Here is a 27,318-nt window from a genome sequence, read left to right as displayed (position 1 = left end):
GCAGGTCTAACAGCATCCGTGGAGAGAAAAAAAAGAGTTAACGTTTTGAGCCCGTATGACTCTTCTTCAGAGCCATTTTTAGAGGGCAGTTGGGAGTCAGTTACAACACTGTAGGCCACATGTAGGCCAAATGGTAGATTTCCTTCCCTAAAGGGCATCATGTCACCATCACTGAGGCTAGCTTTATATCTAAATTTAAATTCCAGCAACTGCCATGGTGGGATTTGAACCCTTGTCCCCAGCGCAGTAGCCTAGGCCATTACTAGACCAATGACATTACCGCTACACCGCTGTCTCCGCTAAGGATGGGATGAAGCTTTGCTGTGAAGTCTTCCATGGTGAAACAGGTTACCAAGGTTCATACAAAGGCAAAATACTGCAGGTGCTGTAAATCTGGAATAAAAACTGAACATGCTAAAAATGCTCAGCAGGTTTGGCAGCCTCTGTGGAGAGTGAAACGGAGCTAACGTTTCAGGATTGTGACCTTCCATCAGACGTTCTGAGTATTTCCAGCATTTTCTGTTTTTATACCAGTGCTCCTGGATGGGTCATGCGCATTAAGACAGGCCACTCAGCATCACAGAATTGTTACAGTGCAGAAAGAGGCCATTCGGCCCATTGTGTCTGCGCCAGCTCTCCAAATGAGCAAATCATTTTGTGCCATTCTTCTGCCTTCTCCCCGTAACCCTGCACATGCTCCCTTTTCAGATAACAGTCTAATTTCCCTTTGGATGCTTCAGTTGAACCTGCCTCCATCACACTCTCAGGCAGCGCATTCCAGACCTTAACCACTCGCTGTGTGAGAAAGCTTTTTCTCATATGCTTTTGCTTCTTTTGCCAATTACTTTAAATCTGTGGCCTCTTGTTCTTGATCCTTCCACCAATGGGAACAGTTTCTCCCTATCGACTCTGGCCAACCCATAATGATTTTGAATCCCTCTATCAAATCTCCTCTCAGCCTTCTTTTCTCCAAGGAAATCAGTCCTAACTTCTCCAATCTAACTGAAGTTGCTCATCCCTGGAACCATTCTGGTGAATCTTTTCTGCACTCTCTCCAATGCCTTCACATCCTTCCTAAAGCCCAGAACTGGATGCAATACTCCAGCTGAGGCCCATATAAATTCAGTATAACCTCCTTGCTCTTGTACTCTACACCCTATTAATAAAGCCTACTGTATGCTTTATTAACTATGTTCTCAAACTGTCCTGTCACCTTCAGTGACTTACGCACATATATATACTCAGGTCCCTCTGCTCCTGCACACCCTTTAGAGTAGTCCCCTTTATTTTATATTGTGACTCCGTGTTCTCCCTACCAAAATGAATCACCTCACACTCCCCTGCATTTAACTTCATCTGCCATTTGTCCGCCCATTCCACCAACTTGTTGATGTCCTTTTGAAGTTCTACACTATCCTCCCCTCAGTTCACAGTGCTTCCAAGTTTCGTATCATTCTCATTTTGAAATTGCACCCTGTACACCAAAGCGTAGGTCATTAAAGTCATGCAAGGTGCCAGAGGACTGTCACATCCATGCAGCCACCTTCCAGCAAATGTAGCTTCGGATATTCCATGCAGAATTGCAGTGAAATAGAAACAGAAAACGCTGGGAATACTCAGCAGGTCAGGCAGCATCTGTAGAGTGAAACAGAGTTTACGTTTCAGGCCGGTGACCATTTTCTGCTTTTATTTCAGATTCCTCGCATCTGCAGAATTTTGCTTTGGCATTGTAATGACCCATCGTCCTCTTTTTATCTTGCAGGGATCACACATGAAGAGATTGTGCAGGAGTCTATGAAGCACTGCCTGAGCATGGAAGCAATTGCGAGCAGAACACAGGTACATTGCAGCCAAAGACTAGGATGAGAGGCCAGGGCCATTTCATGGCCTGTTTATCCATGACAACGGCAACTTGTGTTGGTACAATGTCCCAGGGCGGCCACAGACGCATTATTAAATAAAATGTGACATTGAGGGGATGGTAGGACGTGCTAGTCACAGAAGTAGGTTTAAGGAGCACCTTAAAGGAGGAGAGAGAGGTGGAGAGGCACAGGGATGGAATTCCAGAACTTAGGGCCAAGGCAGCTGAAAGCACAGTCGTCAGTGGTGTACCAATGAAAATTGGAGGTGTGCAAGAGCATGCATTGGAGACTTGTAAACCTCATAAGATCCTAATATGCGATATTAAGTAAAATTTCAAAATTCCGCAATAGTCACTTGGTAGTAAAGAAGTTGAGTATTGCTGGAGTATGCTTATGCTATGCTTGCTCGAAGCTACGTATATGTCCTTTTCAGGCAGGAGGAACATGTCCAGGCATTGTGCCTTTTTTAATTAAACATTCACGTGGGGGACAATAGTTCCCCGGTGCAATCTCCATCTCCATGGCAACACCTTGACCAGTCAATTTGTCAACCCTTTTCTCAGATTATAAATTGTTGATCCCTTTGAAATTTGCATTCTTGGGACTGTCCTGATGAGTGCAAGATGAAAAGATTTAACAGCATGTCTCCTCTTTCAGCAATAAGTCAAGACATTTAGCCCATTCACAGATTACTGATCCCAGGGATAAAACATTTCCCAGCTCCTTGCACCTGACTGTCTTCCATACGAGGGAATTGAGCAATACCTTTGAGACCAGATTCAAATGTTACCAACATTTCTCCAGCACCTATCCGGACTATAGGAAATAAATGAATGTACAGCGGAGCACCTTAAAATCAATTCAGATTCCGTGAAATTTGACCTGGATTAGGTTTTATTGTAATAATTAATTTTGCTGCTATCTTCTGTCACAACTGCACTCTGCTTTTAGTGCAGGGTGATTTATTTGCCTTTTAAGGAAATGAAGTACATCTGCTCCCTTTCCTTGTCTCCCCCACCCTCCTTTTTCTTTCATATTCTCTTCACACAAGCCTCCCAGTCCCCCCAGGTGACCTGTGCCCATTTTGGCTGTTACTCCTTCCAGGTCTCCACCAATACTGCCCTTCAGCCAGGCAGAAACTATATTTTTGGAACACAATCACTGTTAAGAAAAGGATGGATTGTAAAACACTCATACAGCTCCTTTCACAACTTCAGAATGCCCCAAGATCAGTTTTACAGTCAGTTCAATACTTTTGACATGCAGTAGTCTGATGTAGTGTAGGAAATGTGTCAGTCATTGAAATCTATTTCATAGAGAATTACTTCGAGTGTACACACACAAAAAGGCAATTCGACCCAACTTTTTAAAATTTTCATTTATGGGATGTGGGCGTCACTGGCTAAGCCAGCATTTATTGCCCATCCCTAATTGCCCTTGAACTGACTCATGCTGATGTTTATGCTCCAAACGAGTCTCCTGTTTACTTCACCCCACCATGTCAGCGTATCCTTCTATTCCTTTCTTCCTCTTGTGTTTATCTAGCTCCCCCTAAGCTATTTATCTCAAACGCTCCCTGTGGTAGCGAGTTCTGTAATCTAACTACTCTCTGAGTAAAGTTTCTCCTGAATTCCTTATTGGATTTATTAGTGACTCTTATTTATGACCCCAGTTCTGGTCTCTCCTGCAAGTGGATATGGTCTCTACGCCTACCATATCTTAAAGACCTCTACCAGGTCATCCTTCAGTCTTCTGTTTTCTAGAGAAAAGAGTTACAGCCTGTTCAGTCTTTCCTGATAGGTATGACATCACCATTCCGGTATCATCTTTGTAAATCTTATTTGCACCTTCTATAGTACCTCTATATTTTTATAATATGGAGACCAGAACTGTTCACAGTATATTTAAGTGTGATCAAACAAAGATTTACATAGATTCTCTGGGTTTCAATTCTGTCCCTCTAGAAATGTACCCAAGTGCTCTGTTTGATTTCTTTTATGGCCTTATGAACCTGTGTTCATTACTTTTAGTGGTTTTTATATTTGTATCTCTAGATGATTTGGCTACTCTACCTCATTTACACCAACACTCCGCTTGGCAGCAGGGTGGGGGGTGGAGTAAAATTGGGTTCATGGTGGTGACGTCATGCCCATCACCTACCTGCCTCTGCTAGTATTTAACAGCAGCAGGGGGTGCACGGGCCATGTGACCTGGCAGCTTTTTTGCAGACTGAGTGGGGGTCCCTCTTGTTTGGCACCCTTTGCCCAATGGAGCCCTCACCTCGATGGTATTTTCGCCCCCCCCCCGCCCCCCCCCAACTTTTCAGCTGGAGTGCAAGTCCACCATCTCCATGCAGAATCCAGACCCTGTTTTCCAAGGATTATGTGGCTTCTTTACTCTGCCTACCAAAGTACACCATCAATAATGAGGTTTCATTGCCAATCACACACCTACTCTGCTAGTTTATTAATTGCTACTAGTATTTTGTCACAGTCCTTTTCACTATTAGCTACACCACCTAATTTGAGGTCATCCACAAATTTTGATGTTGTCCTTCCGATTCCCAAATCCAAATTATTGATGTAAATGATGGGCAACAGTAATCCCAGCACCAATCCCTGTGGAACTCCACTTCCAACTTTGTAACTACCCTTAACTCTTAATCGCTGTTCTCTGTTTTGTAGCCGGCTTGCTATCTGTCCTGCCATTTGTCCCCTGACTCCACATGTTCTGACCTTGTCATGAGTCTACTATGTGCTACTTTATCAAAGACCTCTTGAAAATCCAAATATTTTTCAAGAATTCAGTAAGTTTGGTCAAGCATGACATTTTGTTTTGAAATCCATGTTGACTATCCTTTATTATATTTCCCCTTTCTTTAATTTCTTCTGTTACACCTTTGTGTATATGTGTGTATTATATATATATATATATATATTCACACACATCTCACACGTCCCTCATGCATCTCATACATATGTGCACACATCTCACGCACACACAAACTTCACATATTTCACACACACACACCCCATTGTGCATATTGCTTTTTAAAGTTCCTGCTTTGCACAGGAGACCACAAGAGTCAGAGTATAGCAGAGCCGGCTGTTTTAGTTGCCGTGTTGTCCCACCCAGGCCACTGCAAAGGTACTAAGGCCAGTTGTTGGTAGGACCCTTTATTACATAAGAAATAGGAACAGGAATAGACCATTCGGCCCCTCAAGCCTGCTCTACCATTCAACAAGATCATGCCTGATCTTCTTGTGTTTTGATTTCCACATTCCCATCTACCGCCAATAACCTTTGATTCCCTTGCCTAACAAGAATCTATCTACCCCTGTCTTAAAAATATTCAATGACCCCCACCTCCACCGCCTTCTGAGGCAGAGAGTTGCACAACCCTCTGAGAGAAAAAAATTCTCCTCATCTGTGCCCTAAAAGGGTGACCTCTAATTTTAAAACAGTGCCCCCTAGTTCTGGACTCACCCACAAGACGAAACATCTTTTTGCCATCCACCTTGTCAAGGCCGTTCAGGATCTTGCATACTTCAATCAGATCACCCCTCACTCTTCTAAACTCCAATGGAAGCAAGCCCAGTCTGTCCAACCATTCATCATAAGACAACCCACTCATTCCAGGTATCAATCTAATAAATCTCTTCTGAACCACCTCCAATGTATTTGCATGCCTTTTAAATAAGGAGACCAAAACTGCACAATGTATGCGAGGTGCGGTTTCGCCAATGCCCTGTATAACTGAAGCATAACATCCTTACTTTTATGTTCAATCCCTCCTGTAATAAAGGATAGCATTCCATTAGCCTTCGTAATTACTTGCTGTACCTGCATACTAACTTTTTGTGACTCATATACTAGAACACCTAGATCCCTCTGCACCTCAGAATTATGCAGCCGTTCTCCATTTAAGTAATACTCTGCTTTTTGTTCTTTCTGCCAAAGAGAACAACTTCACATTTTCCCACATTAAACTCCATTTGCCGGATCTTTGCCCACTCACTCAACCTACATATATCCATCTGCAACCTCCTCATGTCCTCTTCACAACATACTTTCCTACCTATCTTTATGTCATCTGAAATTTAGCTACCATGTCTTCACTCCCTTCATCTAAGTTATTGATGTAAATCATAAAAAGTTGAGGCCCCAGCCCCTGTGGGACTCCACTTGTCTCATCCTGCCAAACCGGAAAAGACCCATTTATGCATACTCTCTGCTTTCTGCCAGCCAGCCAATCTTCTGTCCATGCTAATATGTAACCCCCTACACTAAGTGCTTTTGTTTTCCATAATAACCTTTGATATGGCACCTTATCAAATGCCTTTTGGAAATCTAAGTACAGTACAGTCTCCCCTTTATCCATAGTGCATGTTACTCCTTCAAAAAACTCCAATAAATTGGTTAAACGTGATTTTCCTTTCACAAAACCATGCTGACTTTTCCCGATTGCCTTGAGCTCTTCTAGGTGCCCAGCTATAACCCCCTTAATGATCGATTCTAACAACTTCCCCACAACAGACATCAAGCTAACTGGCCTATAGTTTCCTGTTTTCTGCTTCCCTCCCTTCTTGAATAGAGGGGTTATATTTGTTACTTTCCAGTCAAATGGAACCTTTCCAGAATCTAGTGAGTTTTGGAAGATTAACACCAGCACATTGACTACCTCATTAGCCACCTCTTTTAAGACCTTAGGAAGTAGTCCACCAGGACCCGGAGACTTTCCCACCCACAGCTCCATCAGTTTACTCAGTACTGTTCCCCTAGTGATTTCAATTTCACCAAGTTCCTCTCTCCCTTTCACCTCCTGATTTGCAGCAATTACTGGAATGTTTTTGCATCTTCTATAGTGAACACAGAAGCAAAATATTTGTTCATTTCTTCTGCCATTTCTTTATCTGCTATTAACCCCTCCCACTGTTACTTTCTAGAAGACCAACACTCACTTTACTTACTCTTTTCTTTTTTGAATACCTGTAGAAACTCTTGCTATCTATTTTTACCTTTCTAGTTATCTTTCTCTCATACTCCAATTTCTTTCTCCTGGTTAACCTTTTAGACGATCTTTGCCGTTCTTTATATTCTGACCAATCAGCTGTCCTGCACTCATCTTTACAGAGTTGAATGCTTTTTCCTTAAGTTTGATGCTTTCCTTAACTTTAGTTAACCACGGATGGTGGATCCTCCCCTTAGAATTTTTCTTTATAATAGGAATGTACTTATTCTGAATACGCTGAAATATCCCCTTATATGTCTGCAGCTGCTTCTCTATTGATCTATCCTCTAGCCTTGTTTCCCAGTTCACTTCAGCTAGCTCAGCTTTCATCCCCACATAGCTGCCCTTATTTAAGTTTAAGATACTAATCTGAGACCCACTCTCCTCCCTTTCAAACTAGATGGAAAATTCAGTCATATTGTGGTCACTGCTACCGAGGGGTGCCTTTACTCTGAGGCCATTGATTAATCCTGTTTCATTTTCATGAGATGTGGGCCTCATTGACTAGGCCACCATGTATTGCCCACCCCTAATTGCTCTTGAGAAGGTGGCGGTGATCTGCTTTCTTGAACCGCTGCTGTCCATGTGGTATAGGTACACTCACAGTGCTGTTAGGGAGGGAGTTCCAGGATTTTGATGCAGTGCCAGTGAAGGAACAGTGATATAGTTCCAGGTCAGGATGGTTTGTGGTTTGGAGGGGAACTTGCAAGTGATGGTATCTCCATGCATCTGCTGCCCTGGTCCTTCTATCCGGTAGAGGTTGCAGGTTTGGAAGCTGCTGTCAAATGAGCCTTGATGAATTACTGCATGTTGTATATAGTACACACTGCTGCCACTGTGCGTCGGTGGTGGAAGGAGTGAATGTTCAAGTTGGTGGATGGGGTGCCAATTAAGCCGGCTGCCTTGTCCTGGTTGGTGTTGAGCTTCTTGAGTGTTGTTGGGGCCACACTCACCCAGGCGTGGAGAGTATTTCATCACACTCCTGACTTGTGCCCTGTAGATGCTGGACAGGCTCTGGGTTGTCAGGGGTTGAGCTACGCACCTCAGAATTCCCAGCCTCTGACTTGCTTTTGTAGCCACAGTGTTTATATGGCAGTCCAGTTCAGTTCCTGGTCAATGGTAATCCCTCAGGTTGTTGGTCATGGGGGGTTTCAGCAATGGTAATGCCATTGAATGTCATGGGGAGTTAGTCAGATTCTCTCTTGTCAGCCCAAGCCTGAATATTGTTCAGGTCTTGCTGCATTTGGACATGGACTGCTTCAGTATCTGAGGAGTTGCTAATCGTACTGCATGTTGTGCAATCATCAGCGAACATCCCCAATTCTGACCTTATGTTGGAAGGAAGGTCATTGATGTATGACCTTCCTGAATGTGGTTAGGCCTGAGAAATACCAACCTGAGGAACTCCTGCAGCGATGTCCTGGGAATGAGATGATCCAACAATCACAACTATCTTCCTTTGTGCAAGGTGTGCCTCCTACTAATGGAGAGTTTTCCCTCGATTCCCACTGACTTCAATTTTGCCAGGGCTCCCCGATGCCACGCTTGGTCACTTGCGGCCTTGATGTCAAGGGCACTCACTCTCACCTCATCTCTTGAGTTCAGCTCTTTTGTCCATCTTTGGACCAAGGCTGTAATGAGATCAGGATCAAGTGGCCCTGGCAGAACACAAACTGAGCAGCAGTGAGCAGATTATTGCTGTGTAAGTGCCTCTCGATAGCACTCTCGGTGACACCATCCATCACATTGCTGATGATCAAGAGGAAGTTGATGGGTTGGTATTGCTGTTGGATTTGTCCTGCTTTTTGTGGACAGGACATACCTGGGCAATTTTCCATGTTGCCCCATCAGGAGCTCAGAAAGGAAAGCTTGACCCTTCCTGCTCTGAAGATGGGGAATTGCTGGCTGTGTTTCACTTGGCGGATCTGTCCTGATAGTCTGTGTTCTGATTGGTTGAGGTGCTATCCGGAGCTGGCAAGGTATCCTCGCTGGGCATGAAGATGAAGTTTGTTTGTAGCCAGTGCTGGAGGAACGGGCAGGTCGTTGAACCAGACAAGAGCCTCAAGTACTGCAGTGCCAAAATACGACACGGGTCAGTCCACTTTCTTTCACTTTGACTTTTCATGGAATGGGTGGAGGGCAGTGGGAGGGGTAGTTCCCGATGGGGGTGCTTGGTATGTAGTATAAACATGCCTGGGAATGCTTTGAATTATGCACATAATCAGGGGAGTCACAGGATAGCCCGTGTGGAAATGTTGGTGCCGCTGGGGCAGTGGAATTTCTGGGGTTGGGGTTAAGACAATATCTATTTGGAATGTGTTAATAACCCTGTGGCCTCTCTCCCTTTTTCCAATTTCTTCTCCCTCTCAACCCGCTCCCTGAGCACCTTGGTATCTTCCATGTGTACTCTCTCTTTCCCCCACCCAACTCACCCTCTTTCTCCCCTCTCTCTTGCCTTCTCTCTCTCTCACATCCTCCCCCTCTCTCTCGCCCTACCCCCTCCATTTCTCTCCCCCACTCTTGGCCTCTCCCTCTCTCACCCTCTTTCTCGCCCTCCCCTCCCGCACTCGCCCTCCCCTCCCGCTCTCCCCCTCCCCTCCCACTCTCCCCCTCCCCTCCCGCTCTCCCCCTCCCCTCCCGCTCTCCCCCTCCTGCCCTCCCCTCCCCTCCCGCCCTCTCCCCCTCCCGCTCTCGCCCTCTCCCCCTCCCGCCCTCTCCCCCTCCCGCCCTCTCCCCCTCCCGCCCTCTCCCCCTCCCGCTCTCGCCCCCTCCCGCTCTCGCCCTCTTCCCCTCCCGCCCTCGCCCCCTCCCGCCCTCGCCCTCTCCCGCTCTTGCCCTCTCCCCACCTGCTCTCACCCTCTCCCCTCCCGCTCTCGCCCTCTCCCCCTCCCGCTCTCGCCCTCTCCCCCTCCCACCGTCTCCCTCTCGCCCTCTCCCCCTCCCGCTCTCGCCCTCTCCCCCTCCCGCTCTCCCCCTCTCGCCCTCTCCCCCTCCCGCTCTCGCCCTCTCCCTCTCCCGTCCTCTCCCCCTCCCGCTCTCGCCCTCTCCCCCTCCCGCTCTCGCCCTCTCCCCCTCCCGCTCTCCCCCTCCCACCCTTGCCCTCTCCCCCTCCCGCTCTCGCCCCTCTGCCCCTCCCACTCTCGCCCTCTGCCCCTCCCGCTCTCGCCCTCTCCCCATCCCGCTCTCCCCCTCCCACCCTCGCCCTCTCTCGCCCTCCCGCTCTCGCCCCTCTGCCCCTCCCACTCTCGCCCTCTGCCCCTCCCACTCTCACCCTCTCCCCCTCCCGCTCTCGCCCTCTCCCCCTCCCGCCCTCATCCTTGCCCTCTGCCCCTCCCGCTCTCGCCCTCTGCCCCTCCCGCTCTCGCCCTCTCCCCCTCCCGCTCTCGCCCTCTGCCCCTCCCACTCTCGCCCTCTGCCCCTCCCACTCTCACCCTCTGCCCTCTCCCGCTCTCTCCCCCTCCCTCCCTCTCCCGCCCTCTCCCTCTCCCCCTCCCCCTCTTGCCCTGACCCTCTCCCTCTCTCGCCCTCACCCTCTCCCTCTCTCGCCCTCACCCTCTCCCTCTCTCGCCCTCACCCTCTCCCTCTCTCGCCCTCGCCCTCTCCCTCTCTCGCCCTCGCTCTCTCGCCCTCACCCTCTCCCTCTCTTGCGCTCTCCCTCTCCCTCTCCCACTCCCTCTCTCGCCCTCGCCCTCTCCCTCTCTCGCCCTCACCCTCTCCCTCTCTTGCCCTCGCCCTCTCCCACTCCCTCTCTCGCCCTCGCCCTCTCCCCCTCCCGCCCTCTCCCCCTCCCGCCCTCACCCCCTCCTGCCGTCGCCCCTCTCTCAGACCTCACCCTCTCTTACTTGTTTGGGATATGCTCACACTGTGAGGGCTGATTAGCTTTGTTCCAGGCTCACCTTTGCACTCTCTCCACCTTCTCACCTTTTCAGTCGGAGCCACTTATGTGTTGGGATCCTGGTACTGACCACCCAGCTGTCCCACAGCCAAGCCACTATGCAGTTCACACGTGAGCCAGAGAATGCGAGTGTTCACAGGCTATTCAACTGGGGACTGCAGTACATCCAGTCACTAACTATCTGTGGTTGCTATAGGGTGATTATAAGCAGCACACTGGCTGATCCCTAACCAATGATTGCTGAGTGCAGAGAATGGTGGGTTGAAACTGATAAACCCCTGGTCCATGTAGCTCACTGGACGGCGAAGCCTTCACTGATCAACTGGTGCACTCAATGGCAAAGGATATAGATGCAAGTTGAGGTTTATGAAATCATGGAACAGTGCATTTTGCCCGTCATGTCTGCACCTGCTCCTTATGGGGGAACCCAAATAGTCCCACCAACACCCCAAACTCTTTTCCCATATTCCTGCAATTTTTTTCTCATAAGACATAGGAGCAGAAATTAGGCCATTCGGCCCATCGAGTCTTCTCCGCCATTCAATCATGGCTGATAAGTTTCTCAACATTTCGCCCCGTAACCTTTGATCCCCTTACCAATCAAGAACCTATCTATTTCAGTCTTAAATACACTCAATAACCTGGCCTCCACAGCCTTCTGTGGCAATGAATTCCATAGATTCACCACTCTCTGGCTAAAGAAGTTTCTCCTCATCTCTGTTCTAAAAGGTCTTCCCTTTACTCTGAGGCTGTGCCCTCGGGTCCTCGTCTCTCCTACTAATGGAAATATCTTCCCCATGTCCACTCTATCCAGGCCTTTCAGTATTCTGTAAGTTTCAATCAAATCCCAACTCATCCTTCTAAACTCCATCGAGTATAGACCCAGAGTCCTCAAACATTCCTCATATGTTAAGCCTTTCATTCCTGGGATCATTCTCGTGAACCTCCTCTGGACCCTCTCCAGGGCCAGAACATTCTTCCTGAGGTAAGGGGCCCAAAATTGCTCACAGTATTCTAAATGTGGTCCGACCAGAGCCTTATAAAGCCTCAGCAGCACATCCCTGCTTTTATATTCTCGAAATAAATGCCAACATTGCATTTGCCTTCTTAACTACTGACTCAACCTGCAAGTTAACCTTAAGAGAATCCTGGACTAGGACTCCCAAGTCCCTTTGCGTTCCAGATTTCTGAATTCTCTCCCCATTTAGAAAATAGTCTATGCCTCTATTCTTCCTACCAAAGTGCATGACCTCACATTTCCCCACGTTGTATTCCATCTGCCATTTCTTTGCCAATTTTCCTAACCTGTCCAAATCCTTCTGCAGCCTCCCCGCCTCTTCAATACTACCTGTCCCTCCACCTATCTTTGTATCATCTGCAAACTTAGCCAGAATGCCCTCAGTTCCTTCATCTAGATCATTAATGTATAAAGTCAAAAGTTGTGGTCCCAGCACTGACCCCTGCGGAACTCCACTAGTCATCGGCCGCCATCCTGAGAAGGACCCCCTTATCCCCACTCTCTGCCTCCTGCCAGACAGCCAATCTTCTATCCATGCTAGTACCTTGCCTCTAACACCATGGGCTCTTATCTTACTGAGCAGCCTCCTGTGCGGCACCTTGTCAAAGGCCTTCTGGAAGTCCAAGTAGATAACGTCCATTGGCTCTCCTTTGTCTAACCTACTCGTTACCTCCTCAAAGAATTCTAACAGATTTGTCAGGCATGACCTCCCCTTGATGAAACCATGCTGACTTTGCCCTATTTTACCATGCACTTCCAAGTATTCTGAAATCTCATCCTTAATAATGGACTCTAAAATCTTACCAACGACCGAGGTCAGGCTAATGGGCCTGTAATTTCCCGTCTTTTGCCTCACTCCCTTCTTAAACAGGGGGGTTACATTAGCGATTTTCCAGTCCTCTGGGACCCTCCCTGACTCCAGTGATTCCTGAAAGATCACCACTAATGCCTCCACTATCTCTTCAGCTATCTCCTTCAGAACTCTGGGGTGTAATCCAGGTGATTTATCCACCTTCAGACCTTTCAATTTTCCTAGCACCTTCTCCTTGGTAATGGCCGCCATACTCACCTCTGCCCCCCGACTCTCTTGAACTTTGGGGATGTCACTCGTGTCTTCCACTGTGAAGACTGATGCAAAGTACCTATTCAGTTTCTCCGCCATTTCTTTGTTCCCCACTACTTCTCCAGCGTCATTTTCCAGCAGCCCAATGTTCACTTTTGCCTCCCTCTTACCCTTTATATATCTAAAAAAACTCTTGCAATCTTCTTTTATATTACCGGCTAGTTTACCCTCATATTTAATCTTCTCCCTCATTTCTTTTTAAGTTGTCCTCTGTTGGTCTTTGTAGGCTTCCCAATCCCCTGGTTTCCCACTGCCCTTCGCCGCATTGTATGCTTTCTCTTCAGCTTTTATGCTGTCCCTGACTTCCCTTGTCAGCCATGGTTGCCTCGTCCTCCCTTTAGTATGCTTCTTCTTCCTAGGGATGAATTTTTGCTGTGTCTCCCAAATTACTCCCAGAAACTCCTGCCATTGCTGTTCCACTGTCTTTCCTGCTAGGCTCATCTCCCAGTCAATTCTGGCCAGCTCCTCCCTCATGCCTCTGTAGTTGCCTTTATTCAACTGTAATACCGTTACATCTGATTCCAGCTTTTTCCTCTCAAATTGCAGGGTGACTTCTATCATATTATGGTCACTTCCTCCTAAGGGTTCCTTCACCTTAAGCTCCCTTATCAAATCTGCCTCATTACACATCACTAAATCTAGAATTGCCTGTTCCCTAGTGGGCTCCAACACAAGCTGCTCCAAAAAGCCATCTCGTAGACATTCTACAAATTCCTTTTCTTGGGATCCACTACCAACCTGATTTTCCAAGTCTACCTGCATATTGAAATCCCCCATGATCACTGTAACCTTGCCTTTCTTACACGCCTTTTCCATCTCCTGGTGTATCTTGTGCCCCACATCCTGACTACTGTTTGGAGGCCTGTACATAACTCCCAGTATGGTTTTTTTTACCTTTGCGATTCCTCAACTCTACCCACACAGATTCTACATCATCTGACCCTACATCATTTCTTGCTATCGATTTAATTTCATTTCTTACTAACAAAGCAACCCCACCCCCTCTGCCAACCTGCCTAATTTTTTGATAGGATGTATATCCTTGGATATTTAGCTCCCAGTCCTGATCCCCTTGCAGCCATATCTCCGTGATGCCCACCACATCATACCTGCCAATTTCAATCCTTCAAGTATTTATCCGATTCCCATTTGAAGGGCACTATTCAATCTGCGTCCAACACCCTATGAGGCAGTGCATCCCAAATCCTAACCATTTGTTGAATAAAATGTTTTCCCTCATGTCGCCTCTGGTTCTTTTGCAATCTCCTTAAACCTGTACCTTCTGCTTTCAACCCTTCAGCAGTTATAAATCATTGACCTTTATTTACCCTGTGTAAAACCCTTTGTTATTTTAACCATCTCTATCTCTTCATAGCCTTGTGTGCTCAATGGAGAGCAACTCCAGTTTCTCCAGCCAATCCACAGGAACCTAGGGACAGGAGGAGGACATTCAACCCCTCGAGCCTGTTCCACCATTTGATGAGATCATGGCTGACCTGCGACCTAACTCCATATCCCACGTCCCTTAATACCATTGGCCAACAAAAATATACCAATCTCAGGTTCAAAATTAAGAATTGATCAAGTATCAATCGCCATTTGTGGAAGAGAGTTTCAAACCTCTACCACCCTTTGTGTGAGGAAGTGTTTTTAATATCATTCCTTGATCTAATATTTTGACTGTCTACCTAGTTTTAGCCTGACCAGTGGAAATAGTTTCCCCCTTTCTACCCCATCTGTTCCCTTTAATCTTAATTTAAATTAATTTAATTTAATAGAATCACCCCTTAATCTTCTAAATACCAGGGAATGCAATCCATATCACTGTAATCCCTCATCCTGTTGAAGTTTTTAAGAATGAGGGGTGATCTTATTGAAACATATAAGATTCTAAGGGTACTTGACAGGGTGGAAGCTGAGACTGGAGGAGACTGGAACTAGGGAACACGGTTTAAAAATAAGGGCTCTCCCAGTTAAGACTGAGATGAGGAGAATTTTTTTCTCTGAGGGCTGTTAGACTGTGAAATTCTCTTCCCCAAAGAGCAGTTGAGGCTGGGTCATTGAATATATTCAAGGCTGAGTTTAGTAGATTTTTAATTGACAAGGGAGTCAAGGGTTATGGGGGGTGCAGGCAGGAAAGTGGAGTTAAGGCCACAATCAGATCAGCCATGATCTTGTCGAATGGCTCAAGGAGCTGAATGGACTACTCTTGCTCCTAATCCTTGTGTGCTTCTGCATCCCTGGAACCCTTCTACTACATCTCTTCTGAACCCTCTCCAAAGATGTCATGTCCTTCCCAAAGTGTGGTGCCCAGAATGGTGAACGTTCCTGTTCTTTCTGTGCAGGTGGACCAAGGAGCGGCGGGTAATGTTGGTGATGTCAAATGAACGTAAGAAGTGGGTTGCCATCCGGCCTTTGCCCTCTTGCAGAAACATCCCGCAGCAGTACGATGTAAGTAAAGGAAAACACAAAGAACTTGCCCTCCTAGTGACTTTTTTTATGACCTTAGGGTGTCACAAGCAGTTTACAGCTGTTAAGTCGTTTTGGAAGTGTAGTCACTGTCATAACATAGGAAAAGCAACACATTTGCATGCAGCAAGCTCCCACAAACAGGAGTATGATAATGACCGGACAATCGGATTTTCTGATGTTGGCTAAGATATAAATATTGGGCTGGAGACTGGAAAGAACTCCCCTGCTAGTCTTCGAATAGTGCCATGGGATCTGCAGAGAAGACAGTGTGATGGACAGAATTTGTGTGTTTTCTCACTACCCGTGATCAGTGTGTTTGTACGTAAAAGGTTTGTGTTTTCTTACCCTCAGAGTGCTTGTTCCAATTTAAATAATCCCAGCAGCAAGTTTTGCGAGTTTTTTTTATAAAAAAGATTATTGATTGTTAAACACTTGCCCTGAAAATTCAACGTCTCACTCACTCAGTTCACACACAAAAAGGTTAGATACAGATGACAATTATAATTTATGATTGTCTCAGTCTCTTTCATGGCAGGCCTGTGGTTTCTTAGATGAGTTGATGCTTTAGTTGAAGTGACGGTCTTGTAAAGCAGCTTCTTGTGGTCGAATTTCCAGGAGGTTGGTTCTCAGGTGAACTCAAAGTTGGAACAGGGGGTGTAGGGGGCAGGAGTCTTTCTCCCACTTTTAAGGTATTGCTGTTTATTATCTTGGTTGTTTGGTTGACTTGCTGGTTTGATGGCTTTAAGATGGAGCTCTGTCTGTAAAACAGCTTCTTACTGTTATTAAAAGCAGCGAACAAAATGGCTTCTTCACCATGTGACTTGTACAACTTCAGTCTTTTTTCCAAAAATTGGTAGTATGTTGATTACACATTCTATATTGTTGTTCGACACCTTGAGATTCACCCAGCCTAATTTGGATGAGGGGGCCATCATAATACAATGGAAGGTCAATTGGACCCATTCACATTCATCTAACACACGTGGAGTTTCAATGTATTTTTGTCCATGGCGACGCAGGAAAATGAGCCAGCTGGAATGCTATAGTTCTTTTGTTGATGGTCCACCCTGAAGTAAAGGGATGTGTGAATTCCTTGAATGGCTGTGAATGTCCATATTTAATTTGGTATTGGCTTGAGACTCAGGGCAGTCTGGAGCTCAGAATGCCAAGGGTTACAAGATTTGCAGCAGGCATTTTAATAGTCTTGTTTGTGTTCAAAATGTTAAGTATTAACTGAAAGCTCATATTATACTGGAACATGACCACATGTCTCACCTGAAGGATGGTACTTCTGACCGTGTGGTATTGGCACAGTAGTACACTGGCGTGTCAGCCTGGATTATGTGTTCAGGTTTCTGGGGTGGGACTTGAACACATGATCTTCTCCAAGGTGAGAGTGCTACCCACTGAGACAAAGCTTACACCCAGAGTCATCTGGGAGTGTGAGTGATCACACTGTTCTAATGGCAAAATAGATTTTTTTTTTTAATCATTCACGAGATGTGGGCTTCGCTGGCTGGGCCACCATCCTGACTTGGAAATATATCGCCGTTCCTTCACTGTCGCTGGATCAAAATCCTGGAACTCCCTCCCTAACAGCACTGTGGGTGTACCTACACCACATGGACTGCAGCGGTTCAAGAAGGCAGCTCACCACCACCTTCTCGAGGGCTACTAGGGATGGGTAATAAATGCTGGCCCAGCCAGCGAAGCCCACATCCTGTAAATGAGTAAAAGAAAATTTCCCTTTATTGCTCTGGAGAGATGCTAAAAGTATTAAATATTTGGAAGAATTTGTCTAGCAGGTTAGTTGAGACAGAAACATCAGGGACAATAAGAATGTAGCTGGACCTTACAATGGACGTGAGATAGCAGCTTCAACATGTCGAGCGGACTGTTCTGGTCAGTCTCTTTTTTTGAGGCTGTGTTCTGGGCCATGCTGTGTGCATTGATGGACAGGCAATGCAGGGGAGGGGAGTTGTGATCAGTGCACAACTCGCCCAGCATTCTGCCAGTCAGTGGCAAGCAGACCGTGTGGTCCTCAGCTATATGCTTAGATTCCTGAGTCACAAAGATCGAGTTCACCTGAGCATCAACCTCCTGGAAATTTTACCACAAGAAGCTACTTGAAGTCATCTGGGTCCAGGCAAACCAGAAGTTCCCACAGTATCACTGATCACTCCAGTTTCTCTTAGGTTCAGCTGCCTTTAACTGGCCATGCTAATAGCGATGCAGGAGGCCAGGTTCTGGAGTCTGTCTCTTATCCAATGCTTAGCATTCACTGTGCAATTAAATACTCAAAAAATAAAACAATCTTCTTTATTTTCCAGTTGTGTACACATGTTGCAAAGGGGAAAAAGTGCCAGTATGTTGGAAACTGCTCATTCGCCCACAGTTTTGAGGAGCTTGACACCTGGACGTACATGAAGGAAACCAAAAGTAAGTGGATTTGCTTTGTTTTAACTGCGTTGTAATTCTTTTTTTTTACCCCCTTAATTTTCTCCCTTTCTCTCCTGAAGGCATTAACTGCCCTATGAGCAGTAGTAGCCCCTGCTCTATTGTCAAAGTATCCTAGTGATGCTGCCCCAAAACGCTTCACAGCCAATGAATTATTTCTGAAGTGCAGTCACTGTTGTAGCGTAGGAAACGTGGCAGCCAATTTGTGGACAGCCAGCTCCCACAGACAGCAATTTGAAAAATGACCAGATAATCCATTTTAGTGATGTTGGCTGAGGGGTAAATATTGGTCAGGACACCAGCTCTTCTTTGAAATAGTGCCATGGGATCTTTTGCACCCACCTGAGAGGATGTCGGTTTAAAATCCCATCCAAAAGACTGCACCTCCAATAGTACTGCACTCTCTTGGTACTGCACTGGATTGTGAGCCGAGAGTGGGACTTGAACTTGCCACCTGCTGACTCAGAGGTGGGAAGTGCTCCCACTGAGCCACAGCTGACAAGAAAAATATTCTTTGGGTAAGCACCACAGTAGAAACCCTCTCCCATTACTGATGCTTTGAGCACAGCACTTTGAAGCTGAAATTCAGTACACTGCTCTAGGTATACCGACATTTGACTTGTCTTCCGTGCAGTGTATGACATGCAGCAGGTGTATGAGATGTGGCTGAAGAACCAGAAGCCAATGATGACTGGGGAGCCCACGGAACTCACCACCAAGCAGAGCGAGAAGCAGATCCACATGCCCACTGACTATGCTGATGCTGGGGTACGTATGAGAACTAAGGTTCTTGGAGCAATTTCATTAAAAGAAGGGAAATAAATTGGATCCCAACCTTTAGAGGTTCTAATATTGATAAGACTCTTTGTGTTGAAGATGGCGGCAGGTTGATTATGAAAGACCTGAGGTGCATTATGTTCTGTAACTAATGATACAGAGGGATCTGGGTGTCCTCGTACATAAATCACAAAAAAGTCAGCATGCAGGTACAGCAAATAATTAGGAAAGCAAATGAAACGTTGGCCTTCATTGCAAGGGGGATTGAATATAAAAGTAGGGAAGTCTTGCTACAACTATACAGGGCATTGGTGAGATCACACCTAGAGTATTGTGTACAGTTTTGGTCTCCTTATTTAAGAAGGGATATACTTGTATTGGAGGTGGTTTAGAGAAGGTTTGCTAGGCTGATTCCTGTCATAAAGGGGTTTTTTTTTTTGAAGAAAGGTTGAGCAGGTTGGCGGGATACTCTTTAGAGTTTAGAAGAATAAGAGATGACCTTATTGAAACATAAGCGATCCTGAGGGGGTTTGACAGGGTAGATGCTAAGAGGATGTTTCCCCTCATGGGGAAATCTAGAACTAGGGGGCACAGTTTAAAAATAAGGGGTCTCCCATTTAAGACAGATTAGGAGGAATTTCTTCTCTTGATTTTCATTAGTCTTTGGAAGTCTCTACCCCAGAGACCAGTGGAGGTTTGGTCATTGAGTTTATTCAAGGTTGAGTTGGACAGATTTTTGAATTACAGAGGAGTCGGGGATTGTGGGGAACAGGCAGGAAAGTGAAGGCCAAGATCAAATCAACAGTTGAATGGCAGAGCAGGCGCGAGGGACCAAATGGTCTACTCCTGCTCCTATTTCTTCTCAATGTCAGTGACATTGGGAATACAAATGCTGCACTGGGCTTTAGTACCTACAGAACATAGGGGTAACATCTGGAACTCCCAGGGCAGAGCACTGCACTGCACATGGGGAGTGCATCATTGGGAATCACAGGCACACAGCCTGCGTTCTTCCATCCATTCCACCGAGCAACCTCTGCCAAAAAGTGGACATTGGCTACGATGTCTCTGCAGTGGGATGACTTATGAACTATCATTGTCTTAGTCTCGAATGTAAGTAATGGGCGTTCGGATTTGTGCCTGAAGGACGCCATGAGCGGAATTTTACACCGGCGGGATTTTATGGTCCCGCTGCGACAGGGCCGTAAAAGTCCACCCCACGTGTGTGAAATCCTACTGCAGCAAAGGGGGGAAATTGGTTGAGGGGAAAACACTTGCTCAAAAAAAAAAGATTTTCATTTTAATGGCGCCGTTCACAACCTCAGGTCATTCTAAAGCGCTTCACGGCTAGTAAAATACGTTCGAAGTGTAAACGTTGTAATGTAGGAAACACAGCAGCCAATCTGCATAGCAAGCTCCCGCAAACAGCCCTGTGATAATAACCGTATTTATTAGTTTTAGTGATGTCGATTGTGGCTAGACCACCCCCTCCCATCTCCCGCTGTTCTTTGAAATAAGTGAAAAAGTGCTTTAGAATCTCAGTTTAATGTCTGTTACAACGGGTCCCCAGGCGAGGCCCCACCCACCCCCAATCTTTTAACTTCCGGATGGGACCCCAGTTTTGTTATGCTCCCGGGTGAAGAGGAATGAGCTGGCTCCCCTTTATTTAACCCCTTCAGTTGGTCGCAATAAGGTTAATTTAAAAGGGATCCCTTCCCCCATGGATACCTTTTCCCAGTCCAAATGTATTTTTTTTTAGAAGGAGCCAATTTAACCAGGCTTTCTTCAACCAAAGAAAGAGTAAGTTTATTAGTTACTGAAAACCCGAGAAAAATAATATAAACACAACACATACACACAGATCAGAAGTGAGAAGTTAAGAGTCCAAATAAATATTTTAAAGATATACGAATCAGTCTTTGGCCTGTCCGTGAGCCGTAGCTGGCAAAATGCTGCGTCCATTAAGTTGCGTGATTCCGGTAGAGCTGACTTTGGCAGTTGGTTTGGAGACACTTGGTTCTGCAGGGTATCTGAAGAATCTGAAGATTGTGACTTTGCTGATCCTTTCCTCCAGCAACAGAGAAAGAGAGAGAGAGACTTTGCCTGCAACTGCAGGAGTGACTAGGTGGTCTTCTTGTTCTGTCAGTCTCGCAGCACACCAGCACACACTGCACTGCTCTGCAGCTTGCTTTTTAACCCCTTTTCCCTATGTGTTCCTGTAAGGGAAAGAAACCATGTCTTGTGGCCAGAGTCTTCTTTGATCACTGACCATTTTACACATTTTGAGATATGAATCAACAGGAGATGGGTTTTAGATGACTGCTGGGACGTGGTAATCAGTCGTTTGTCTCTTCAACCACAGGAGATTAAAGTTCAGTCTTTTGTATCTTTCCTATCTCCCTTTTAAGTGTGTCTGCTTGAAGAAGGCCATGGGACCTTTTCAGGTGCGACATTCCATGTTCTCTCAGGACAGGTCAGTCAGTATAATCCACATAGGAATTTCCAGAAAGTGGTCACTTTACATGATCAGCCATCTTTTGCTTAGTGTCCTTGCTTGTCTTTCTTTAAAAACATACAAGTCTTCTGTAAAAAGTTCAATATGCCTGTAAGTAATTCATGGCTGTAATCACATCTTCATGACACGTCTCATCCAAAAGACAAGTGCAGCACTCCCTCGGTACTGCTCGAGTGTCAGCCTGGGTTCTGCACTCAAAATCTTGTGTTCGTAAAGCACCTTTACATAGAAAAACATCCCAAGGAGCACAAGAGGTGTAATCATACCAAAATTGGTAATCAAAAGCCTGGTCAAAGAGCTGAGTTTTAAAGTGTGTCTTAAAGGAGGAGATGGGGATCAGTTGTGTAAGTTTAGAGAGGGAGCCCCAGAGCTTGGAACCTAGACAACTGAAGGCATGGTGCCAATGGTTGGACAAAGAGAAGGTGGGTGCACAAGATCTGGAATTGGCTACCCAATAAGCTATGTGCTGACACAAGTGCAAAGCACTTTAGACTGCGTCTTCATGCACTTGAGATGCATCGTTCATCTTAAGGTTTGGAGTTCTTAAAAAGCCTTTCCTCCCAATGCATTGTAACCCACCTCTGGCCAAACTTCAAACAAGACAACTGCATCCATTTCATTCCTTCCCTTTTCAATTTTCTTGCCAGGTCTCTCGAAGGCACTGACTGTTCTTTAGTTAATGTTCTCCAGGGTTGTACTTCACGTGTGTGCCTGGTCAGTGAGGGTCAGTAGGTTATCTGAAAACTGAGCACAACACAGCTAAGCTCAATCTGAACTCGTCCAGTATCAACCCATGTGCAAGTACCACCAGATATTGACCAGTCTTATCTCCTCTCCTTTCTTTATCTAGTCCTGGGTGGCCACGGCTAATTGTGTTGCTCTCTGTTGTTATCCTGGCTAAGAGCAGCTACACCAGCATAGACTGGGGATTGACCCATGAACTCAGGGATGTATGGTTCAAGTATCCTGTCCACTTGGAAAATGTGCTATTAGTGGGAGTGTTGCTTGGTCAATTCCATTCTGTTATTTTCCCTGATAGAATCTTGCCTTTCAGCCTTGTGCCTTCACCAATGACACCATTGTTACCTGCACATTTGTAGCACCTTTAGCAAGGTCAAATACCCCATTGTACTTCACAAACAAAAAGGACAGTGGGCAATAAACACCAACAGTAGAAGCTCAGGGGACGAAGGGCATGATGAGAGAGGTGATCTTTCTGGAGGTCTTAGAAGGTGATGAAAGAAGGCAAAGGGATTTGGGATGAGAATTTCAGATTGACAGAACTAGGCTGGCTCAGGCGCTGTCACTGAGAGTGGCTTAGAGGGCAAGAGGTTGTGCAGCAGGCCAGATTCAGAAGAAGAGAGGGCAGGCTACGATGTAGCACTGAAGGAGGTTGCAGAAATTGGCTAGGGGCAAAACCACAAAGTCCTAAGACTAAAACAGTCTTGGTTCAAGGATATATGTTGGCTTGGTTATATCCTTCCCCTCTCTAACCTGCCGTGTCATCACATTTCAATAGATCGGCTACCACTGCTGGCTTTGTGGGAAAAACAGCAACAGTGAGAAGCAGTGGGCAAAACACATCACGTCAGAGAAGCACAAAGACAAGGTGTTCAACTCCGAGGATGATCAGAACTGTTGGCAACATCGTTTCCCTATGGGAGAGTTCAGGCTGTGCGAGAGGTGAGGCATGGGGCAGATGGAAGGAAAGCAAGAACCAACTGTGCATAGGACAGGAGCCAAAACAAACATAGTCAGCAGTCATCATTTACGAATGGTTATTGTTTTAATGGGGATGTAGCACATTCTGAAAGGACTAGCCAGCAGTAAAAGGTGAAATAATTACAAAGATTCATTTCAGGTGATTGGGAAAAGGATTTTTGGTCGCTGTGCACAACAATACTGTAATTATTTTTATTCATTCACGGGATGTGGATGTCACAGACAAATGTAGCATCTATTGCCCATACCTAATTGCCCTTGAGAAGGTGGTAGCATATAATTGGCGAATGAATCTCAACACAGATAAATGTGAGGCATTACATTTGGCAAGAAATATGAGGGTGCATATTATTTAGAAAACAATCTAAAAGGGGTAGAGGAACAAAGGGATTTGGGAGTACAAATACCTAAATCACTAGAAGTTGTGGTACAAGTTAAGGGAATTTTTTTTAAAAATAGCAAACCAAGCTTATTTCCAGAGGGGTAGAATTTAAAAATAGGGAATTTCTGTTAATTCTGTAATAAACTTTGATTAGAATTCACCTGGAGTACTATGTGCAGTTCTGGATGCTATATTACAAAAAAGATACAGAGACACTGGCAAAGGTGTCAAAAGATGGATTATGCCAAGAATGGCAGAGGTATAACTATCAGGAGAGGATGGACAGGCTGGGTCTCTTTTCACTTGAAAAGAGAAGGCTGAGGGGTGACCCATAGAGGTCTTAAAAATTATAAAAGGCTTGAAAGAGTAGGCACAGAGAACATGTTTCCACTGTGGGAATGAACAAAACTAGAGGCCATCAGTGTAAGATAGTCACCAAAGAATCCAATTGGGAATTCAGAAGAAACTTTACTCAGACAGTGGTGAGAGTGTGGAATTTGTTACCACAGGGAGCGGCTGAAGTGAATAGTACAGCTGAAATTAAGGAGAGGCTAGCTAAGCATATGAGGGAAAAGGAAATGGAGGGTAATACTGATAGAGTTAGATGAGGGACAAGGCAGAAGGAGGCTCAAGTGGAGCATTACTGCCAGTGTGGACGGGTTGGGCAGAATGATCCTGTTTCTCTATTAGATATTCTGTGTAATCCTATGACTACTAGCTTGCTAGGTCATTTCAGAGGGCATTTAAGAGCCACCCAAGTTGTTGTGGGTCTGGAGTCGCATGTAGGCCAGACTGGGTAAGGATGGCAGATTTCCTTCCCTAAAGGGCTTTAGGGAACCCGATGGCTTTGAATGACAATCTGGTAGTTTCATGGCCACTATTCCTGACACGAGATTTTTTTTTTCCGGGTTTAGGTAATGAATTGATTTTAAATTCCCCAGGCGTTGTAGGACTTGAACTCATGTCTTCAGATTATTAGTTTTGGCCTCAGGATTACTGAATCCAGTAATATAACTGCTATGATGCCGTACTCTTTTCAATGCATTTAGGAATTCCGCTGCTCAGTATTTTCATTTACAATTTCATCACTATTTCCATTTATGACCTCACTGGCAATATTGCAAGGAGGTCTTCATAAGTGTGCTTTCTGCCATGATTTGACATAGAACAAGCTACCTCTTCCTCCTAGTTAGTTTTATTGAAAAATAATAGCAACGACCCATAGCTCAAGACACTACTAAGGGTCAAAGAATGGGCAGATGACAAGGAAGGAAGGAAACCACAGTAAGATGATACCAAGTTTAAGTTTTTTTAAAAAGCCTGAAGTTCATAGGGAAGAAAGGAAGACTGAACAGGGTAAGGACGTCCAGGGTTTTGAGGTCCTAAGAAAGAATGAGTTAAAGTAGGAGATAGTACAGGAGTCAACACAGGAGAGTTCAAGCAGAGAGCTGTCTGAAGTAGAATATTTTCCACCGCTTACACCATTTCCCCCCCACCACCCCCCTGTATCCCTGACAACTGCCTGTATAGCACTGACTATTTGTCATTACCATAGGCTTCACTTGCAAAAGCGCCTCTTAAACTTTATTAAACATTATTTTCGGTAGTTCAAGCATTTGTTGGCACCTCTCTTTAGTCCCATTCACAGCATCCTGTAACGGGACACTTTCCAACTCCAGTTTATAAAGTTAAGGCATTCCAAACCTTGCAGTTAACCCCGAACAAAGATGAATGAGCAGACTTGCCCCTTCGAACCAGAACAAGGCACCTTCCCTCCTCCACTCCCCTCCCTCAAAAAAACTGCTGAGGTTGGGGACCAATGAGAATGCGAAAACTGGAATTAATAGATGGGCTGGGTATGACAGGATACGGAACCCAGACAGGTAGATGTTAAAATATCGATCAACCACAGGGAATGGAAGAAAAAGTTAGGTAAACACATGAGAGAGAAAGGAATAGTTTGTTTTGTTGATAGGGTGAGGTGAAACAAGTTGGGAGGAGGTTCCTATGGAGCATGAGCAGTGGTGTGGACCAGTTGGGCCGAATGACCTGCTTTCTGTACTGTACATTCTGTATAATTCCAGAATATAGTTGAACAAGCCTGAGGGGCTGAATGGCCTCCTCCTGTTCCCATGTTCCTGTATCTGTATTTTAACTCTTTCCTTTCCCCCAGACAAAGGAAGAAATGCTGTCCTGATGGCGATAAATGCCGATTTGCCCACAGCCAGTCAGAGCTGGAAGAGTGGATGGAACGCAAAGACTTAATGAAAATGAAACTTGCCAAAGCCAGGAAGGACATGCTGATCGCGCCAGACGACAATGATTTCGGCAAATACAGTTTTTTGATGAAGGACTTAAATTAATGGATAAAACCGGTTCAGTTTAATTATCACTGCAACCTTTTTAAATTTAAAGAAAAAATTGCGTTTGGTAAAATGATGGGTACAGTCATAAATCGTGACCTTACTACACCGAGGTGACCCCTGTTGCCTCACATGCTGCGTTTTTCTCTTGTCTTTAATTGCAATTGTAACAAGGCAGGAGCAGCTTTAAAACAAAAAACAAGTCCTTAAAGCTCTTACAGATGGGTTGGATGCTGCTGGGGGTGGGCAGGGGAGGAGGCGAGGTCAGTAAGTTTGGCGTCTGTGTTACAGTGACAGATTGGTTTACGAGCGCACGTTACGTTATAGCCATAGGGATGGCTCAGTGAATTAACCCTAAGAAGAGCTGAGCCATATTGACCAGAAAGACACTGGGATCAACGCACTGAGTTAGCTGATCGCAGAAGGTGTGACAGATGTACAGGAAAGGACCCGATTTGACTTCGAGGACAGAAAGAAAATAGAGAGCAGGGTTTCCACATCTGATAGTTATCAGTCTGTGCACATGTATGTGTGTGTGTGTGTGTGTGGATGACTGTCTTGCAGTGAGTACAAGTACACCAACCATTTCTAAACAATTGACACTTGGGCATGTTATCAGTGGGTACAGTATCCCTGCAAGGGGGAAGTGCTTTGGAGAGAGAAAGGGAAGAAAATTTGCAATAGCCTAAGATGGAGAATCACAACAAGAAAGATTAGGAGCTAATTTTATCAGAGTGAGATAGGACAAAATAGTTTATATTTTTAAATTTGTGTATTTATCTCACTTTAGCATTGCTGTTTAAAAGGTGCACTGAGACCCTTAATCTGTCAGCAGAGCTGCTGATGTACAGAGTAGTCAGTCAGATAGTAACACTGAATTTAACAGTGTGCTGCTGTCGAGGGCATCTCCTGAGCTGGTTTCGAAGGAGAAATGGAGCAGTTCTTTAAAGGCTTCAGCCAGTGCGCCTGTCCTGTCTTTTCCCCTCCCGTTTTCATCCCTGAAGTCACTGACTCCTGCAGATATCCGGTGCAATTGGTCATTCTTAATGCCTGAAGCTAGCAGAGCGCCTGGTGGCTGCACTCGCCAGTTCTATGTGCATGTTTCCCAGATGAATGATCAGGAGCTGAAACCCTGCCTGACTTTGTTTTCATTCCCCCATTGCCTAGTCCAGTGGCATTGAGGCTAGCAGTAGTACTGTCAGCACAAGATCAGCTAACTCATGGCATAACCTTCCTGCTGCCTGTCTCAGTAGCATTCTGATTATACCAACTGGGGCCACTGGGAAAGTTTATTGAACAGAAAGGCCATGATCTAGAACCCCTTTTTAAATGCTGGAAATGGAAGGCAGTAGGATTGAGATTCTAAAAGGATGAATCAAATGAGCCAAAAGGACTTCATCATTAAAATGTATCTTTTGGTGAGAAAGAAAATAGGAGGAGAGAGACATTCTTCATCAGAAATACTTCTCTCCCACCTCCCTGCCACCCATCAAAACCACTTTTTCTTTTAAGTTTGATCAGCTCCTCCTAGTTAACTATTAGAGCTGGGAGTTTGTACACAAGAACAGGATCTTAGACCATTTATTTCAATTGACCGGTGTCAAAATTTGAAGATATAACTGCCCCTCTCATAACCTTTAATTTGTGTTCTCTGCCAAATACCTACTCAACTCCCTCTGTCTCCCCAGACAATCCACTCCATATATTCATTGCCTTCTGTG

At 45.5% G+C, this 27,318-nt stretch overlaps 1 protein-coding gene across 1 annotated transcript in view; it reads left to right on the top strand.

Annotated features, from left to right (window-relative positions):
• The window catches only part of LOC144669552 (zinc finger CCCH domain-containing protein 7B-like), an 86,340-nt gene extending 60,670 nt beyond the window's left edge, over window positions 1–25,670 (top strand). The window contains exons 17-23 of the mRNA XM_078532034.1: window positions 1,763–1,839; window positions 8,832–8,965; window positions 15,255–15,360; window positions 17,712–17,820; window positions 18,473–18,606; window positions 22,650–22,813; window positions 25,408–25,670. Coding sequence (XP_078388160.1) covers window positions 1,763–1,839; window positions 8,832–8,965; window positions 15,255–15,360; window positions 17,712–17,820; window positions 18,473–18,606; window positions 22,650–22,813; window positions 25,408–25,597 — 914 coding nt within the window. The 3' untranslated portion in view covers window positions 25,598–25,670. The remainder of the gene's footprint in view (window positions 1–1,762; window positions 1,840–8,831; window positions 8,966–15,254; window positions 15,361–17,711; window positions 17,821–18,472; window positions 18,607–22,649; window positions 22,814–25,407) is intronic.
• The last annotated feature ends 1,648 nt before the right edge of the window (window positions 25,671–27,318 follow it).

This window comes from Cetorhinus maximus, chromosome 29 (genome assembly GCF_964194155.1).
Source record: "Cetorhinus maximus chromosome 29, sCetMax3.hap1.1, whole genome shotgun sequence".
NCBI lineage: Eukaryota > Metazoa > Chordata > Chondrichthyes > Lamniformes > Cetorhinidae > Cetorhinus > Cetorhinus maximus.
The sequence above is the reverse complement of the archived record's forward strand: the minus strand, read 5'-3'. Positions and strand labels throughout refer to the sequence as shown.